The 19,557-nt window shown below is 48.9% G+C and overlaps 1 protein-coding gene across 1 annotated transcript; it reads left to right on the forward strand.

Annotated features, from left to right (window-relative positions):
* Positions 1-1,002: 1,002 nt before the first annotated feature.
* Positions 1,003-14,322, forward strand: LOC136369596 (ectonucleoside triphosphate diphosphohydrolase 2-like). Its single transcript, XM_066332508.1, has 9 exons — positions 1,003-1,149; positions 3,173-3,290; positions 4,846-4,996; positions 5,746-5,905; positions 7,344-7,571; positions 8,572-8,841; positions 10,170-10,265; positions 11,232-11,363; positions 12,585-14,322. Exons 1-9 carry the CDS (start codon positions 1,036-1,038, stop codon positions 12,810-12,812), a joined length of 1,497 nt encoding a protein of 498 aa, XP_066188605.1. The 5' UTR covers positions 1,003-1,035; the 3' UTR covers positions 12,813-14,322.
* Positions 14,323-19,557: the final 5,235 nt, after the last annotated feature.

The raw sequence follows: 19,557 nt of genomic DNA on the forward strand, positions 1-19,557 counted from the left end.
GAGTCTGGTCCACACTCTGACACCACACTTTAGATACTCGTACACATTGATGAGGTCCCCTCTTGGCTGTCTCTTCTCCAGGCTGAACAGGCCCAGCTCCCTCAGCCTTTGTTCCAGAATCTTGACCAACTTAGTAGCTCTCCACAGGACCTACTCCAGGAGCTTCCACGTGGTGGGACTCTTGGGGGTGTGCAGGGCCATGTATTTGGCTCTATCCTTGTGGGTCTCTTCCAGCTCAGGAGATTCTGTGATTCCATGTTTCTATGCAGCAGAACTTGGGGCTCCTGGGGGTGTCTGAGGCTTCCTCCTGGCTGATCACAGGCAGATAGCAATGGAAAGAGGAAACATCACCAAAACCAGAGAGAAGTGGTCTTTTCTCCATTGCTGGTTTGATCTTCAGATCCATGACCAGTCTGTGGACACGAGCAATCAGCAAATCGCCTCAGTGCAAGCAGCCACAGAGTTTTCTTCAGAATTTCCATTTTCAGGGATGAGACTGTGGCACTGTCAGGAGAAAGCAGGCATGTGTTCCATAAAGCCTGAGCCTTGGATATTTTCCACAAGGAAGCTGTCAGGAAGGGGAGCTCATGCCCTCAGAAACAAAGTAAATCCAGTGACAAGCAGTTTCCCCACTTCTAATTTGGAAGCTCACACTGCCAGATGTGGAATACCAAAGGGATGAGTTTTGCCTGCTTTCTTCTTATTACACAGCTGAGTTAACCTCACATTTCTGTTTACCTCAGCCCCGCTGCCTGGGGCAGTTTCGAGGTTGCAGCGGTGCCGTTGCAAAGCTCCCAGTGGGAAGGGCACGGAGCCCTCCTGCTATTTATGGACAGCAGCGATGGAAGGGAGAGCAGAGCTCTGACGCGTCCTGGCCGAGCCCACGCGTCCTTGTGGTCCCTGTGGCTTGGGGCTGGGCTGAAGTCAGAGCCTGGCCCCGACCACGCCTTTCTGCTCTTTTTAAAGGTTGCTAAAGCAGCCGGTGTGGGTTTGCTGCTCCGCTGCTTCCTCTTTCGTGAAAGGAGAAAGCTCTCCATGTCTTGGCGTGAGCTCCTTCCCCCCTGGCTGGTGATCGGAGCGGGACTGACGGGCATCGTGCTGCTCTGTGTCTCCACCAAAGATGTGCCCATGGCCCCGCTCAGGACCAAGGTAAGGGCTCTCAAGGGGAGAGATAGGCAGCTAAACTGGGCTGGTTTGTTGCTTTTGACATTATTTCATTATTGAGCTACATAGAAACCGAGGAGGGAATGGGAACAAGACTGTCAGGACAGGTTGGCATCTTTCTACATGCTGTAGGTTTTCGAAGCAGAAACAAGCCCACCCCTTTGATTGGTCAGGGAATACAGGCTGCATATGGTCCATGGATCAGTGGAGATGCTCAGGGCAGGCTGAGGGGAGGCAGCCCATGTCAGGAGCTGCCCCAGAGCAACAAGGAACACCAACTGTGGTGTCAGTGCAGGCAAAGAGCTATAGGTCCCTCTCAAAAGTCAATAGGAATGTGCCCCTGAACTGCTGCTTCTGCCTTAAAAACAATTTGTCTTTTATGCCTTCTTCTCTTTGGTCCTATCTTGATTTCAGTCAAAGAGCCAGCATGCTCCTCACAACTGTCAGATCTGGGGAGGGGGTTAATGCCCACCTGCTCTGTGTCTTGATGCTCCCATTGCTGAGGGGAGCTCAGCAGCACGCCATGGCTTAACCCAACAGAAGGAAGTTATCCTGCACATTTAGAGATAGCACCCCTCCTCCATGTTCCTCTCCGAAACAAAACTGGATTAAAACCCCCCTTATTGCTTCGTGTTCTGTCCTTTCCTGGTGTTGAGCTGGACACAAATGTGGAGATCCCTCCCCTTCTCCCCTGTGCTCCCAGCAGCAGCCTCTAATTTTCTGAAGGAGGAAAAAAAATTCCATGTTTCTTCACCAATGCCATTTCCTTCTTTCTCTTCTGTGGCAGCCAACATGTCCCTGCTAGAAATCTGAGCTGTCACTGGTGGGAGGGTGCCAGCAGGCTCGGGCAGGGAGCTCCATCCTCCTTCCGCATTGCTGCTCCAGCCCAGCCCCACCAGCCTCTGGCCTGGCTGCCAGGACTGGAGCAACTGGGAGCTCCAGGAAGGCAGCAGGTGACCAGCTTTGCTCAGAGGCTGCAGCCAGCTCTGTGTGGTGCTGAAAGCCTTCTGGTAGCATTAACATCAACCTCTCAGGAGGTTTCTCCTCCCACACAGTCACAGCTCTATTTGTGTGTGAGATACAGCTTTGACCACGCACTACCATGAAGCTCATGAGTTTCCTTCCTGTCTCTGTAGGAGATATCCCAAACTGGGGTCATGTAATAGGGGGCAGAGGAGCTCTAGACTAGCTCTGGGGCTGTTTTGGGTGTGGGGACAGCCAGAGCTGTGCTGCAGGGTAGTCCAGTGGCCTCCACTTGCTCACCCTCATATACTGGGAGCAGCAAGGCTTGGTCAGCAGCAAACAAACACTGGGGACAGAGACAGAGCAGTTGGCCTGGGCAATAGCAGAGCTGCCAGGGGACAAGGGGCTGAGCTGTTCATGTTCACTGTTCCTCCTGCCAAGACATTATCTCTGAGGGGCTGCTGCTATAGCATCTGTGCTGGTTGCTGCGGCTCCCACAGCTCTGCACACATCAGGGCAAACCCAGCCTGTGTCACATTATCACTGCAGTGGGACATCCAAGAGGCACAGGAGTCCCAGGTTCCTCGGGACAGGCTACCTGCAGCCCTCCAATTCCTGCACAAAAGCCTGAGCAAACCAATCAGCAGCAGTTTGAGTCCCAGAATCAGTGGAGAACTCATATAGTGCCATCTCCCACTGCTTCAGGACCTGTTTTTCCTGAGTTCCAGGTGGCTCAGCTCTCAGAGGAAGCCCTCTGCCTGGTTTCAGGAGCAGCTCCAGTGCATGCCATTGTAGGGCTGATGTATTTCTGGGCGTTTCTCCACTCCTGCTGTTCCTCATGTATATTCAGAAATGCAGATGGGTCCCTGCAAATCCTCATCATCTTCTGGCTTTGCCAGCTCTTTGAATGTAAGAAACAAACTCAAACGCTGCAGTGCAGGCCCAGGGGTCACCCAGAATACCTATGTATGCTGGATAACCCTACAATGTCAATCAGCATGCATTCAGAAGTGTTTTTCAGTAGAATGTCTTGGGGTTTTTCCAGTATGGCATTGTTCTGGATGCCGGCCCATCCCGCACCATCCTGTTCATCTACCAGTGGACAACCACCAAGGCAGAAAAGACCGGGGTGATCACAGGATGCAGCTCCTGTCCTGTGCAAGGTAAGGTGCCCATTTCCTGCTCAATGGTCTGTGAGACTGGCATGGGATAGATGGAAAAACAGAGACCTGTGCATGGACCAGTGCCACAACTTCCTTGGCTCCTGCACCACCCAGCTGTGCACAGAAATAGTGAAGCACAGGTTGCTGATTTTCAGCATGGCTCTTCTTGACTGGGCAGATTTAGCCACACAGAGCTGGACATCAGGCAGTTGGCAGTAGCAGATGTCAGGATTTTGAGGCTGCTGCAGGCAGGGAAACACAGAGAGGATGAAGCTTGTCCTGATGTCCATATGGATCAGTGACAGAGCCAAGGTTGCTGGAGCTTCTCACCCAGGAGGGGCAGTGAATAGCAATGGAGACAAATCTGACTGCAGGGTGACTCCTGGTATCTTTTGCCTCTTCTTGACTGTGCCCTGGGCAGTAAGTGGGGGAGCTCCAGCACAACACAGCTGCAAAGACTCCAATCCCTTATGTGGCATTTGACAGTACAAGCATGGGTTCAGCTTGCCTTTAGGTCTCATATTTCAGAGAATTTGGGGGTTTTCCTCACAAATTTGAATCAGTTTGACCCTGCCAATCCCAGCTGAGAGAGTTTCATGCATTAATGCATGGGGTTTTCCTTCCCTATCTCCTAATCTGGCTTTGATGTTAAAGCCTGGTTATAGCGGGATGCTGGGAAGGACTGAGCCCTCAGCAGCAGTGTGCTGTGGGAAGGCAGCTGCACAGCAAGCAGGGAACAGGGTTTGTGCTCTCGCAGGCTGTAAACAACACAAATCACAGACAGAAGATGCACAAAGGGCTCCCTGAAACCTTGTCTGTGTCCCTCGTTCAGCGGCTGGGTTAAGCAGCAGCTCTGGAAGGCAGTTTGCTGTCAGCAGCAGCACAAGAGGCCCAGGCAGGTCTGGAGCCCAGGTATGAGTGACCCTGTCTGCATGGCAGCAAAGCCACAGCCCTGCAGGGCTGCAGGGAAGCTGCAGCTCAGCCCTGCACAGGGCCCCAGAGAGCAAAGCACGCGGTGAGGGAATCAGGAGAATGGGGAAGGGAGACTCTTCCTGGATAGTAGCTCAAAACCAACATTTAGGACCCCACTGACTTGCTGGAAAAATGAATCAAGGCTGGCACATAGTTTCCCTCTGCAGAGCACTGGCTTCCTCTAGGGCAGGGGTGTCTTGCTTGCTGGCAGGGGCTCGGTGGCTAGAGGAGTGAGGTGACACATCAGCTTCAACATGTCCTTTGCTTATTTTTATAGCCACTACAGCCAAATTTCTTCCTCTGTGGGCTGAGACAGCCTCAGCTGTTGCAGCAATCATGTGGTTGGTATAGATGTCTCAGCTGCAGAGCTAGGGGAGTCTTACTGTAATTTGGGATTTCTGTGCACATGTGTTTTGGTCCCAGTTCCATATCTTAGCAGGATGGATACCTGGAAGACCTTCTTCATTCCACCTGTGACAGGTTCTGTCTTAATGGTGTCCTAGGATAGCAATCTCTGAGGTAAGAGATCTCACAGTTCTCCCGTAACTTCCCTTAAAATTCCATTCTGTTCCGTGATCCTCAGGTCCAGGAATCTCCAGCTACTCAGATTCTCCTCAGAAAGCTGGGAAGAGCTTGGAGCCATGTTTGAACTGGGCCCAGAATGAGATCCCAGCAGAGCAGCACAGCCAAACTCCCCTGTACTTGGGAGCCACCGCCAGCATGAGGCAGCTGAAGTGAGTGAATATTGCAAACCCACACCCAGAGATGAGCACACATCACAGGATCATTGTGTACAGGCATCTCACCCTGTCTGCTCTGCAGTGTGAGCCACCCCTAATCTGCCAGTCAGGTAAACCTTCCTCAGGCCCTGAGGAGAGGAGCACAGCATGGCTGTGTCTCCATGTGTCGCCCCAGGCAGCCATGAAGATGACAGTCCTGCAACTGCTGCCAGGCTGGTAGTGTTTCTTCACAATTACACTTTCACAATTAGTGCTTGGGAAAACACCCATCAGTCTGGAAGCTCAAGTGTTTTCAGTTTGTGTGACAGGCCACATGGGCTTGCAGGAGCGTTTCTTGTCAGCAAACTGGAAATGGTGGTGGGAAGGTTCACTTTATCACACACATTTTTGTGGATCCTCTTTCTTCTCAGTCACCACATTACTGGGACATTTATCTCCTTTTAGACACTGGGGGAAAGTAAGATCTGAAGGGGACCAGGCCAGTGGAGTAGGGCCAGAGGATAGTGACAGTGACAGAGGGTACTAAGGTCCTAAATTCTTAAATGGTGGCACAATTGCTCAAACCATGCTGTTCTTGCCTCCAGGGTCCTGCGAGGGGAGAGGGAAGCAGCAGCAGCAGGAGCGGGATTGTCAATCATATCTCTGGGAGCACAGCAGAAGCCCTGCAGTGTGCCCCCACTGCAGACTGCTCCTGGCAGGATACTGTAACATCAAATGTGTCTTTTTTTTTCTTTCGTGTTTAGCCTCACCCATCCCATCCTCTCCGACAGTCTCCTTGCAGCTCTGACTGACACTCTGAAGTCATCCCCCTTCAACTTTCAAGGGGCACAAATCTTGTCCAGCCCAGAGGAAGAAGCATTCAATTGGGTTGCTGTTAACTACGTCCTGGAGAATTTCTTTAAGGTAAAGGATGATTCTCCCTGGGGCACACAGAGCTGGGCTGAGTAGCTCCTGTTAACAGACAGCCACCAAGACAAGTGGTGGGATGGGTGAACCCCTGTACTTAAAACAATGTTTCAGCACGACTTCCACTGCCCTTCAGAGGCAGATTAGATGCAGCACCAGCTGGCTGAGGTGAAGTGGTGAGGTCCTGGCACAGTGTTCCCAGAGAAGCTGTGGCTGCCCCATCCCCTTGCCCCTGGAAGTGTGCAAGGCCAGATTGGACAGGGCTTGGAGCAACATGGGACAGTGAAAGGTGTCCCTGCCCACAGCAGGGGGTTGGAATGAGGTGAGCTTTAATATTCTTCCCAACTCAAACCATTCTGTGATTCCATGGTCATAACTAGACTGAAGAACCAAACCTCTGCTCTGGCCTTCCATGAGCACATCCCTGCAGTTGCCCTAACAGACGTGAGGCTTTCTGGCCAGCATGCCCAGGATGCTCCTGTAGATGACCTTACCCCTGGCCATGGGGCATCACCAAGAACTCCACTGCAGCTGCAGCTCAGTGCCTCTGTCAAACAGGGGTTGCTGCTGTTTGTGGAGTGCTGTGGGATTGCCACTGGAATCCAGCTGTCCCATAGGGAGTCTTGTGGATGGTAGAGAAGCAGATTCTGTTGCTGCCAAAGCAAAAGCCTCTCTCAGTGAGACACCAGTGAGAGGCCTGCTCTGTATTTAGAAGGCACTTGCTAAAAAAAAAAAAAAAAAAAAAAAATCAGTTTTCTTGTTTCACTCATCACTTATCAAGCCAAAGGGTCTCAAAAAGAACTCAGAGGGCAAGAAAAAGGTGGGTTAGACTGATTCATCGCTCACCAGGGATGTGAAAAGCAGCTCTGATAACCAGCAGCAAACACACACTGGTTAGGGAATTGTCAGACCTATTGACAGCAATACAGCCTCCCCCAGCCAGGCACAGAGTGTTTACCTCACGTAAACTCTGCTGCCTGTGCTGCCAACTTCAGCATTGCCAAAGTCAGTTCTGCAGGACTGCAGGAGATGATGCCACAAGGTTCTTCTGACAGAAGGATCACTTCGGCATTAAGGAAGCACTTGAAACCTGTATCTGCCCTCTTGGAAACGTCCCTGCCACTCCCCATCACCGTCTCCACTGTCCCCTTCTCCTGCCTGCTGAGACCACTGCCTGGTGCAGCCACCCAGGCTGGGCAGCCCTGTTTGCCCCCACAGGCTGTGGGAAGGCTCTGTGCAGGTGGCAGTGCCAGTACAATGGCTCCTCTGTTCCCTCTGAAGTCACTGGTTCAGCAACATGTCCTGTGGGCAAAAAAGAGTTTGGCTGTGGGCACCATCGAGCTGCTTTCTCTCTCTGTGCATTAATGCTGGCACTTTGCTATGACCAAGATGGAGAAGTCTCAAGGATTGACCTCTCTTGTTGTTTTTGGGTCAGTATGATTGGCGAGGACAGTTGGTGCCCTCCAGGAAGGGGATGGCAGGAGTCCTGTCCGTGGGAGGAACCTCAGCACAGCTCACTTCTGAGCTGCAAGAAGAGAGGCAGGCCCCAAAGGAGGGAGTGAGGCTGCAGCTCTACGGGCAGACACACAGGGTGCACACCCACCAGTGTCCCTGCCACGGCACAGAGCAGCTCCGCAGCAGGCTGCTCTCTGTGCTCATCCAGGTGAGTGCTCAGGGGCACGACATCACTAATAACAGCTGCACCAGGTGTGGGAATGGGAAAAGTGTCAATAACTTTAAAGTCAATCCCTTTAAAGTCAATCTCTCTTTACTAGAGGTTGTTTGCATATATTAGAAAAACACAGAGCATTTGTAAAACTTTCTCTCTCTCCAAGCAGACACACAGGCATCAATTCAAGGTTTCCTACTTACAGGTTCTATTTGGCTCCTACTTAAAACACATAAGCACAAAATTACTTTCCAGAGCACCCAGGAACCAACTGGGACCTTCCATTTGGGGTATTTCCTTTGCTGACTTTTAAAGTCATCTTTAAAAGAGCAATATTTCATTTTTAAAACATGCAAGTGTTTTGGTTCTTCCAAATTTTATTTTCACTTAGGGAACAGGGCAGAGGAAAGAGTGTTATAGGATGGTACTAACTCAAGAATCACCTTGTCCTCATCAAAACTGTGTTTTTCAGGAATTAACCGCACCCTGCCCATTCACTTTCCTCCCTATAAACCCCACCTGCCCTTGTTTGAGGCCTGAATGTCACACATTGGCCTGAATGTCACACCAACTTCAACAGAGTTATATTGGGAAGTTGCTAGAGATAAGAAACACAGATTCTCGTGGGGTTGAACTATCTGTAAGGCAGATCAGAACAGCAACTAGAAATAGCACAGGATGTATGAAATTGTATTTGTGTTCTAAGGGAGGGTGGGTAGGGCTGGGACTCACCACCTCTCAGAAGTCCAGTCACTGCACTGCCCCTGAGCTCAGCAGGAGCTGGGACCTGGCTTGGCCTCGTGGTTCACTCGATGCCATAAGATTTGGCAAAGCTTTCACAGCCTCCTTGCTCGATCTCAGCATTGTGCTGCTTGGGGAAAGTGTGTTACATTCTGTAACCTTCCTAGCCATGTTACATTCTGTATTCCTGTGTGAAGCACAGAGGCCAATGTCCTCTGTTGCCACCTCTGTCCTTGTTTTATTCTGCCTCCAGGATCACAGAAGTGCTAAAACCGTGTCCAATCCCTGCTGGCCCCTCACCTACTCCCAGGAAGTGCAGTGGCAATCAGTGTATGGGCCTTGTGCTGCCAGTGATGACACACGGGACATCCCTGGCCCCAAGGAGGTCTTCAATATCACAGGCTCCAGCAATCCCACAGCCTGCATGAGCCTCGTGCAAAGTCTGCTCAATTCTTCCTCTTCCTGCACCTTCTTCAAGCATTCCCTCAGCAGTGGTCTCAAGCCCCTTCAGACCAGGTTTCTGGTGAGTTCTCATTTACAGCGAGATAAGCAAGTGGTATGAGGAACCCATGAAATGAGGCCAGTTGGACCATTAATAAATAGAGTGGGAACATCCTGACCATGACACTCCTGCCCTCTCTCCCTCATTGCCACACAGCCGTTCAAACATGGACCACTGGCTTCCCACAATGACTATGGGGAAGCTTTTTCCATCTATATCTCCCCAGCGTCTGCTGCTGAGACCAACTCTGGGGCTCCTTGGAGTCACCAGGGATGGGACAGTCAGGAGTTGTGTGCTGAGCAGGTCTTCCCACACCAGCTCTGTGGTAAAGCTGGAGATCTCTGCCCCTTTCTTAGCAAACTTCTGGTCATCCTGCACCACAAGCACCCTTCTACCTGAGAACCTGGATTTAGTGCCCAAAGTCATTGGATTGTTAAGCCAGGAGTAGTTCAAGATCCCAGGACAAGCTGAGTGCATTTCCAGGGAGGGCAACTGGAAATTTCCCCAGCTCCCTCTCCTGAGTCTCCCATGGGCATGGTGCCCAGGAACATCAGGATCATCTCCTAGTCCTTAGCACTGGTGAGGTTACACCACAAATATTGTGCTCAGTTTTGGGCCCCTCACTGCAAGAAAGACATTGAGGGGCTGGAGCATGTCCAAGGCAGGGAAGGGAGCTGGGGAAGGGGCTGGAGCCCCAGGAGAGGCTGAGGGAGCTGCAAAGGGGCTCAGCCTGGAGAAAAGGAGGCTCAGGGGGACCTCGTGGCTCTGCACAAGTCCCTGACAGGAGGGGACAGCCGGGGGGTCGGGCTCTGCTCCCAGGGAACAGGGACATGAGGAGAGGGAACAGCCTCAGGCTGGGCCAGGGGAGGTTTAGACTGGATAGTGGGGAAAATTCCTTCACCAAAAGGGTTGTCAAGTCGTGGCACAGGCTGACCAGGGTAGTGGTGGAAATCACCACCCCTGGAGCAATTTAAAAGCTGTGTAGATGTGGCACTTGGGGACATTGTTTAGTGGTGGGCTTGGCAGTGCTGTGTTAATGGTTGAACTTGATTTTAGACATCTTCTGCAACCAATATGATTTTTTGATTCTATGACCAGTCAACTTATCCAGGCAGGGCCAGGAAGGCTGCTGGATGCACAGTGGGAACAGAGTTGTTTCCATCTCCACACAGCAGCAGCTCTGCTCGTGTCCCTTGAGCCCTTCGAAGGCACTGGCACCAACCCTGCACACCAAGGGCACCCTGGCAATGCTCAGCCACTGCCCCTCACTCCCCTAGGGGTAATTTCTGGTGTGCAGAGCAAGGACACAGCACAATCCCACCTGATGATTATTTCTGCTGCTGTTGTAGGTGATTTCTGAGGCCATGGACTTCATGAGAGGAACTGTGCCTTCTCCTGACTTGGGTCAGGCTGTCAAGAGGTTGTGTGGGATGTCCATCAAAGAGGTAACTGCGGAATAACTCGGTCTGCAGGGAGAGTGGGAAGCAAGGAACAGTTTGTTGCAAAAGCCCTTAGAGCTCAGACTGACAGAGCTGTACCTTACTGGCTCTCTCAGGGAAACATTTGGATTTGTCTGGATTTTGTTGGTTTTGGGTTTTTGTGGGCTTTTTTTTTTTTTTTTCCACTTTAAGGAAACAGGCTCCATTTATTTTCCTTCCTCTCAAATCCCAGCTGCTGCTGGTAACACCTCAACCTAATTAAAAGAAAAGCCACAAACACTTTTTACAGTATTTTAAGGAGTAAACAGGAAGGCTGTCTACTCACTCCTGTACATCACCTTGGTCTTGCTGTTATCCTTCTGTCCTTAAGTACAAGGGACACACCTACTCAGATTCCAGGGTTGTTCCCATTTCAGCTGGGCCCACAGAGCCTGAGCCAGGGTGAGTTTGTCAGTTCTTTCCCTGAAAGTTATGAGGTCGCTGTCATTTGCACCTACACTGATGGAGCATCCACAGTAACATTCAAATGGGACAGTTTCTCCAGGGTTTGCAAATAAGCTCATAAGCAGTCTCCTAAAGCATTCTCTCCTGGAAGGAGGAGAAAGATCCTGATGTTCCAGTTGGGAGAAAGGCTGCAGCATCAGCTCAATCTAATTACAGAGCAGAGAATCAATCTTACCAAGCAATTCACCAATAAGGCAACCTGGCTGTCAATCCTGCTGCTCTTAGATCTGGCTTAATAAGATGGGAAGAAAAGCAGTAACAGATGACACTGATTTTTACCCTACAGCCCAGTGAGTGCAGGAAATGTGGTTTCAGTCTGCACAGAACACAAACTTCTCCTCTGGTGCCCGTAGTCAAGTCTCAGAACAGGAAAGGAGAAACTGTAGCAGACCTGAAATTCGACTACTGAGTATTTACCTCTTATTTTTCTCCCCCATCTTCTTTTATTTTTTCTGGAAATGGCACCAGCTGATGAGGGAGTCCCAAGCAAGCCTGGATACACTTGTTGATTACTGCACTGTGTCTGCCTTCATCTTCCATCTCACTACAACAGGATACACACTTGACTTTGACCGGCCTGCTTGGACTGCATTCCAGAAGGTCAGTTCCTACAGCACAGTGCTCCCAGGAGGGCTGGTCCCAGTACAGCCAGCCTGTTCCCACACTGACAAGCCCAAACCAGCTGGGCTTCTCCAGCAGGATGGTTTTGCAAAATGGATTGACAGTCGTGATAAACAAGAAAACCAGTGTCAGAGGGCCAGAGATGACATTTGTCCTCTCTGAAAAACATAGGGGTCAAAAAACTTCTCTGGATCAACACCATCTTCAGAAATCTGTGTTGGCAGGGAAGGAAGTACAGCTTGATCTCCACTTAATGCTAAGGGCAAGCTGCTGATAACATTTCCCAAGCTAAAAGGTGCTTCCCTACCTTTTTGCAACCACCTTTATACTCGTGAGGGTTGACAAATACCTCATCATCATAGCATCCTAGACTGATTTTGGATTGGAAGGGAACTTAAAGCTCCTCTCATTCCACCCCCTGCCATGGGCAGGGACAGCTTCCTCCATCCCAGGCTGCTCCAAGCCCTGTCCAGCCTGGCCTTGGGCACTGCCAGGGATCCAGGGGCAGCCACAGCTTCTCTGGACACCCTGTGCCAGAGCCTCCCCACCCTCACAGGGAATAATTTCTTCCTAATATCTAATAATCTAACCAAATCTCTAATAAAGTCTGAAATTGCTCCATGATCTGGAGGCCTTAGGACAGGGTGATTTGATTCAGGTAATTCCCTTCCCAAAAGAAAAGAAAGCCTGTTCCCAGACCTCTTCACCACTGACAGTCACAGCCATGGTCCCACTAAGCATGGCCAACTAGTGACAATCAGAAAAGGCAAGGTAATAAGGTAGGTCCAGGAGCCCCAGGGAGCCCAGCCTGGAAGGACAGAGACAAGCAACTAAACCATAGGTCTGAGGTTCATACAGGGCCAGAGAGACATCTATCCACAATGCAAACTTAAGATCTACTAGAAAAACCTGTCAGTAAGCAGAGAACAGCTCTCCCCTACAGCACAGCTCAGGAGAGAGGGGGCTGCCCAGGCCAGAGCTTACACAGAGTGCCCATGCCCATGTGCAGAGGTGTGGGTCGAAGTGCCATTAAGCCCAACTGGTGTACTCAGGGCACTGAGACTGGGAGAGCTCCTTATTTCAAGACAAATCATTGGATCAGTATCAGATAATACATACAAAGCCTTGGGCCCATGCAGAAACACAGCTGGGGGCCAGGCCATCTCATTCTCTTCTGACCTCTCCTTTTTATTTCAATAGATGGGTGATAGATCATCTGGCTGGACTCTTGGGTACCTGCTGAGTCTGACCAGCACCATCCCCCAGGACAGCCCAAGCTTCCTCAAGGGGATTGAGCCAGGGGTCTGGTCCTTGCTCCTGGTCCTCTTTGTTGTGCTGCTCATGGGCTCCTTCATGCGCATCTTGTACCGAGTGATGGTCAAGGAGAGCAGCTCCAGCCACAGGAACAGCAGTGTTTTTGATGACTGACAGTCTTCTGTGACTTAAGACTCCTGTCAGAGCACGGCCAACAGAGTCCACACAGAAATCACAGAGGTGTAAGTCACTGGAGGATGCAAGTGATTTTCCTGCAGGGCTCCCAGCAACTTGCTTGTACTTGCACTACTGTACTTAGAGACAATGGATCCTGCTCCACAGGAAGTCTGTGATTCCTGGTGGATGGCAAGCTATTCATTCTCCAAACAAGAACAGCTTGCATGGCTCTTCCTTGGGCTACAGCTGGGATTACTCATGTCAGACAAAATGATGCCTCTGCAGGCAGGCCGGCCAGCCCTGAGCTATTGTGAAGTTAATATTGTATTATCCTGTCAAATCAGAAGAAGTGGTGTCTGAAAAAAGTGCTCTGTCCTCTTCTGTGGCCTCCTAAGAGATGATACCTGCAGTATTGCCATTAGTGAAGACTAGAAGGGCATTAAAATACAGTCAGAATTTAACAGCCAACTGCTTCCATGTTCTAAGGAAAATGCAGGTATTTTCTACCTGATCTGTCTGTGCTTCCATCTCAGTGATGATGATGATGATCACGTCTCCCTTCCAATGAATGCTCCTGCTGACCAGGAATCCTTCAAAACCAATCCTCCTTAGTCTTGGCCTCTACAGAATGTGCAGAGGATCAAAAGAGAAACAAAGGGCACAGATGCACAGCTGGTTTTGTCTCTCAGCTGAGTCATGGCCACACAGGGTTAAAATTGCCAACTGAAACTCTTTAGCAAGGACTCAAATGAACACATTTAATTTCATATTTGCTAAAGCTGAGCTCATGCTGGGCTGAGGTTCACCTGTTTGTTCATTTGCACTGACCTGCTTCTCCTGCTGACTCTGGAAGTGTCTCAGCTGACACTGTCCTTTAGACCAGAGCAGACTCACAAACAGAAGCTTTCCTAATTGTCACTTTCATATTAGACCATGACCAGAGTTACTTTATGATCTAATAATCAGGATTCCCCTGGGACCTGGCAGTCATTCCGGCTCCTCTGGTCTGCTCTGCACGTCTGAAAGATGAGGTGCTGTACAAATTCTGTGTTACTGTGAAGAAAAGGGATCGATTCACACTGTCCTTTGATTTGACTAAGGCACTTAGAGCTCCCTTCTCAACTGCTTCAGAGACTTAGAACACACAGACTGTTAAGAGCCTCAGGGACTAGTGTCTCCAAGGCTTTACAGACCACTTTAAACAGAAATGTAAATGCTCACAGATGCAGTGATGTGCCTTGCAGGATTTTTAAAGCTACCATGGCACCTAAATCCTTTCAAATCTGATTATTTGTCCCTTGTGCTCCCAACTGATAATATAGGACACACACACCCCATAATATTATGGTATTAAGGCATTTTCAGGCCAATTAATGAAGGCTTGGAACATGCCAGTCAAGTTTAGAGGGGTGTGGAAACAGACTTAAACAAGCTTCATATTCATTTCTTTGAGTTGCACGTTAGGTATTTTTAATTATATCATGTCATTAAAGATGTTTTAATAGACTGTCTGTGTTATTCTTGGCAAAAGATCAAAGCAGGGGGGTTATTGTGAACACAGAGTGTTTCAGTGAGCAGGATGGGGGTGCTGCTGCTCCCTCTACTCAAGAGCTATTTGGCTGTGTACTTTTTGGGGTACACAATGAGAACCCCTGAAGGCACTTTCTTTCCAGTGAAAGAAAAAGATTTCAGATAATCTGACTGCTGGTATTTAGTTGATGAGAGACACGCCTACACCTTTTGATGTGTTCTTTGCTCAAACCATCTGAAGAAGGTAGGAGGCATCCAGGCAAGGTGGCATAGAAAAAATGAAGAGGTTATCATGGAGTCAGCAATATCAGGGAAATTCCTGAGACTTCATTCATCCTGCACCTGGAAATGCCATCCTTTAGCAGAGCTCTGGCTCAGTCACCTGACAGCACAGCAGTGAGCTCCAGGATTTCTGGCTGTGATTTGGAACCTGCTGAGGAAGAATCCTACCACTGGCAGAAATGGAAACAAGGCAGTGAGATGCCAGGAACTCCTGGACTCCAGGTCTCTGGCCTGTTAGTCATTGCACCTTCTTCAATTGGAATAGATCACAGGGTCCAAGGGTATCAGCCAGGTCCAAAGAGTATCAGCCAGAACTTCCCCAAGCTCTTGTTTAGAAGCTTTGGGACTTCCACAACAGATAATAACTGACTAATTAGGCAATGAGCTCAGCGTGACCTCCTGACACTTCACCTTTGCCTTGTACATGCCACTGAATTAAATCCCTGCCCCTTGAGCCACCCTGACACTGAACCACTGTTCTGCCATGCAAAAACCCACAACCCACTTTTTCTGACAGATAAAACTATTTAGAGATGTATTTACTAGATTATAAGATAGACTGAGATTTTAAAACTCACGTTATGGTAATAAAAAAAACAAAATAGCAAAATGGGGAACCTATGAGAAGAAAGGAGAATAATACTGGTAACATATTCCCTCCTCCTATAGAGCAGCTCGTTCATGTCAGCCTCACAATAAGTTTGTAAAATAAATTCCCAAATTGCCTGGAACAGCAGAAATCTACTTAAAAGGAGATTCTAGATGAACTCACTCCCTTTGAAACAAAGATGCTTACAGGCCTTTGGTTGCAATTCAACTGTGGAAATGATAAATAAGGAGGATTTTCGAACTGTCTGTAAATTCTTTGTGTTTATACACAGGGTTCTCACTTCTCACTCAGGCTGAACTATGGCAGAGATCTTCTGACAGATAATGAAGTCTGCTCATGTGCAACTGCAGTTCTGCTGCTGTCAGCAAATACCAATAAGAAGGAAATAAAAAGTATTAGATACCAAAACTGACACCAGAAAGCACTTTCTCTATTTTAGCTCCAGACACAAAAAGGGGTGACTGACCTGCTCCTGGCTATTGGGGCTGAACTGTCATTTAGGCATCCCAGAGCACCATGGATTCTCAACCAGTACATCCCACCTGGGTTGTCTCAATCAATTCCCATGAATATTGAGGGAAATAGTTTGTTGCCTGCAGTTCCACTCTGCAGTACCCACAGGGCCTGAGTTGTTTCTTTCTTCCCATTCTGACATACTCCTGTGGTAGGAGAGACCCAAGTTGAGGCCTTGGAATCCACAACCAGTTGTGGTGCAAATTCAGCAGAAGATGAGAGGAAAAGCTTTTATGGATGGCTGGATTTAGTATCAGTGTATTTTATGTTGTTCTTCTACCCTGCCTCTGATCCTGTATCTGAGTGTCTTTCCAGAAAGCAGGCAGCCATATGATGTTTATATCCTGCCTCATGGGCTATCACTCCTACTTCAAGAGCTAATTCTGAACATACTGAAGAAGAATGGGCCTGAAGGAATACTGGGATCAGAAAACCTGTGATTTTTGCAGGGCAGCTTTCTTAATATAAAAGTCCTTTCCCAATGCCATCAAACCCAGGCAAGTCCCAGTGTTTTGGTGTTTTCTAAGTGCAAACATCACTGTGTACACCGAGGTGACCAGGTTCCCTCCGTGTGAGATATTCAGAGCCCTCCTGCAGCTGGATGCTGTCAGATCCCTGTTCAAGGCAGACAAACACAGAACAGGAACTGCTGCTCCCTGGAGTAGTGTGCAATGCCAGGGATCAGTCACGAGAGGGAGGCTGGCAGAGCACTCCTTGGAAAGCCTTAGGAAATCTCTGACACAGCCAGTAGCTTCTCCCCCCACAAATGACATCAATTAGCACGGAGGCCTCTCTGGGAACGTGTCGTGGATGCAGGGTGGAAACTCTGTGTGGGATGTGAAAGCCACCCTGACCAGGGATTTAACAGGCCACGGCATTGGAAGAAGTCCTCTATGCAGAGAGACAGGCACTAGCATGGAGTATTGATGAAGGCTCTTTTGGAAACAAGAGGGAGAAAGAATAATCCCTACCAGGAAGAGGAGTGCCCTGGGAATGAAGAGGAGGTTTGAGAGAGACAGAGGAATGATAAAATCAACTTTTGTGTGAAGGAAAGTTTATTTTTGTTCACAGCAGGGGTGTCACCATATGTGTACCTCATGACCAAATTAGTCACCACTTCTTGGTGGAAAGTCTCAGGAGAAATAAATCCTCCACGTGGAAGAAGGCAACAGCTGTGAGGCTTATCACTGGACAAGGAAAAGCTGTAAGGCTGTGGAACCTTCATGGGAGCAACGTTCAAAGTTCACAGGTTTCAAACTGAAGGAGATGTAAATGTATGTAATGCTGAACATTACATAAAGTAAAAGCTGGTTTAGCATTACCTTGCCTCACAGCATCACAGAAAATGTTAAACAGCCCTGAAGTGAAAGCTCTGAAGGGACAAACTCAGCCTTGTGAACAGAGTTACTCAGTGGAAATCATCAAACCAAATGGAAGGATCTCTTCTTCCATACAGATCATGGTTAAACCACAGGACTCATCAGGACAGGAGGCTGTTTATGTCAAAGTTTACATGGCTGCAAAAGGTGATTAGATAAATTCATAATAACCTATTTGGGGCTATTAAACAAAAAGTTACTTGCTCACAGCTAAAGAATTGCCTGAACCACCTGCCACATCCATATCTGTTTGCTCTGTTCCTCTTTGGTAACTGCTGCAGAGCATTAGTTGCCTGGGCAGACTGTGGCTTGAGCCCATCCAGCTGTTCTGATTTCCCTCAGGCAGGAATTGCACAACTGCACCTCTCACTCAGTGGTGTCTGGAAGCAGCCTCTCACCTCCACAACTTCAATATCAGAGGAGCAATAATTTCTGGAAAACAAGACTGTTCATCCTTAGAAGTAACAATCAGACAAGAATGAGAAAACACCTGCACATACCCACGTCTCACTTCAGCGTTACCATAAACCTGGAATGACCCCAACACCAAAAGCCCTCTGGTTCTAGAGGCAGCTCCCACTCACACTCCTCCTCCAGTGTCCCTTCCTTAACCCAGGGTTTCAGGTTTTTACCTACAGAAACACAATTAGTTCTGTGATCTCTGTCTGGGCTCCTGCCAGCCCCAGGTAGAGGGTCAGTTCACACTGGATCCTGTTTCAGAGTCACAGGCTGCAATCTCGCTGGTTAAGCACCAAGGGAAGAACGACAGTCAACAATCACTGCCTGCCTGCCTGCTGAGGGGAGGGATCAGCTCTTACAGACACGAAGAGAACACTGGTTCAGCAAAAGGGGAAGGCAATATGCAAAAGTAGAAGTCCCTGCCCACTCTGTTCAAACCAGTTGTGTTTACAGTAAAATCTGTTTCCAAGCAATCTGTTGCCAAAAGCAATACAGGTAGCAAAAATCAAAACAAAACCAAAACAATTGCAATAATAAGTTAAAAAAAACCCTCTAATACATAATTCAACAGAATAGAAATGCAATTTCCAAGTTGTTTTAACTTCCCTATGTCTGTCTTTGGGTTATACCCAGGGTCTTTGGCCACATAAAGCTGCCCCAATGTTTTCTAGGACCCCCCTGACTCCATTAATTTATGCAGCACTTACAGACGGGATCTGCCCCTAAATGAGGTGAAACCTCTTTGCTTGTCACTTGCAGCTGTTTGAGGAGAGCTTTCAAAGTAATCAAATACCAGCTAAGACAGATGCCTGCAATGAAAACATGATGTGGGAGCCACAATCATCCCACCTCAGTGCTGCTCCTTTCTCTGCCCTCCCAAACTGCCTTCCAGCATTGCCTCCTCTGGCAAGCTGCAGCCCCTCCACTAAAGCAACAGCCATGAGAAAGGCACTTCAGCATTTGGCTCAGGCAGGACCATGGAATGTGCAGCTTTTTCTCCCAGAATTTGCTTCACACTCAGTATTCCATGCAGAGGTTTGCCATGGGAGGAATGCTCTGCGTGAGCCAGGGTTCTGGCACAGACCTGCCATGGCACTTGCCAGCTCACCTCCTGGCACACACTAATTAATGCTGGCCTGCCACAGCTTTAGAAACAGCAGGGCTGACGTGGTCGGCAGCTCCAGCAGCTCTCCATGGAGATTCCTGACTCTGTTCCTTCTCAGAGAGATCTTAAAAGTACTGGCATTTTACTTCAATTTAAAAAAAAATGGAAAAATACTTAAGAGAGAATTGTCATTCCCTATGGATGTGCATGTAGATAAGAACAGAAATACTCACTGACTGGGCTAGAATTAGCCAAAATTAATGTTGCACAAATAATTTGAAATGCCACCTCTTTAGATTTTCATGTGGCTGAATCTCCTGGGGAAACTTCTGGAAGCTCAGAGAGCAAAGTTTAGCTCCTCCACGGGGTCCTAGCCCTGCTCCACTGGGAGCAATCCCGCTGGTGTTTTGCAGACAGGTACAGGAGCCTTAACCCAGCAGAGCATTTCTACTCTCACACTCCCTCTGGGAATGCTGGGGGTGGCAACAATTGCTCACTCCACACATTACAGAGCAGCTTCCCAAACATGAAAGGCAGTGCAGGCTGGAGTAGAGGCTATGGGAAGCACAAAGGCTCAAGGATTGCTCACACAGGGAGGACATGGATGGCAATAACGCAGAGGCCTTTGCTTTCTGTCCGCGGCTGAAAAAAATCCCAAACCTGTATCTGCATTAAATACAGCAGCACTTGTGCCAGAAAACCTCCCTCAAGCCCTGCAGTGGCTCCCCCGCTCCATCTCAGGGCAGGTTTTCCAGGGTTTCCTGTGAACGCTGTGCTGAGCACACCTGATGAGAATCAATGCTGAACGTACCTTCCCGGCCAGCACAACACTGGCAACACACTCTACATTCCCTGCTTATAATC

This window comes from Sylvia atricapilla, chromosome 19, assembly GCF_009819655.1.
Source record: "Sylvia atricapilla isolate bSylAtr1 chromosome 19, bSylAtr1.pri, whole genome shotgun sequence".
Taxonomy (NCBI): Eukaryota; Metazoa; Chordata; class Aves; order Passeriformes; family Sylviidae; genus Sylvia; species Sylvia atricapilla.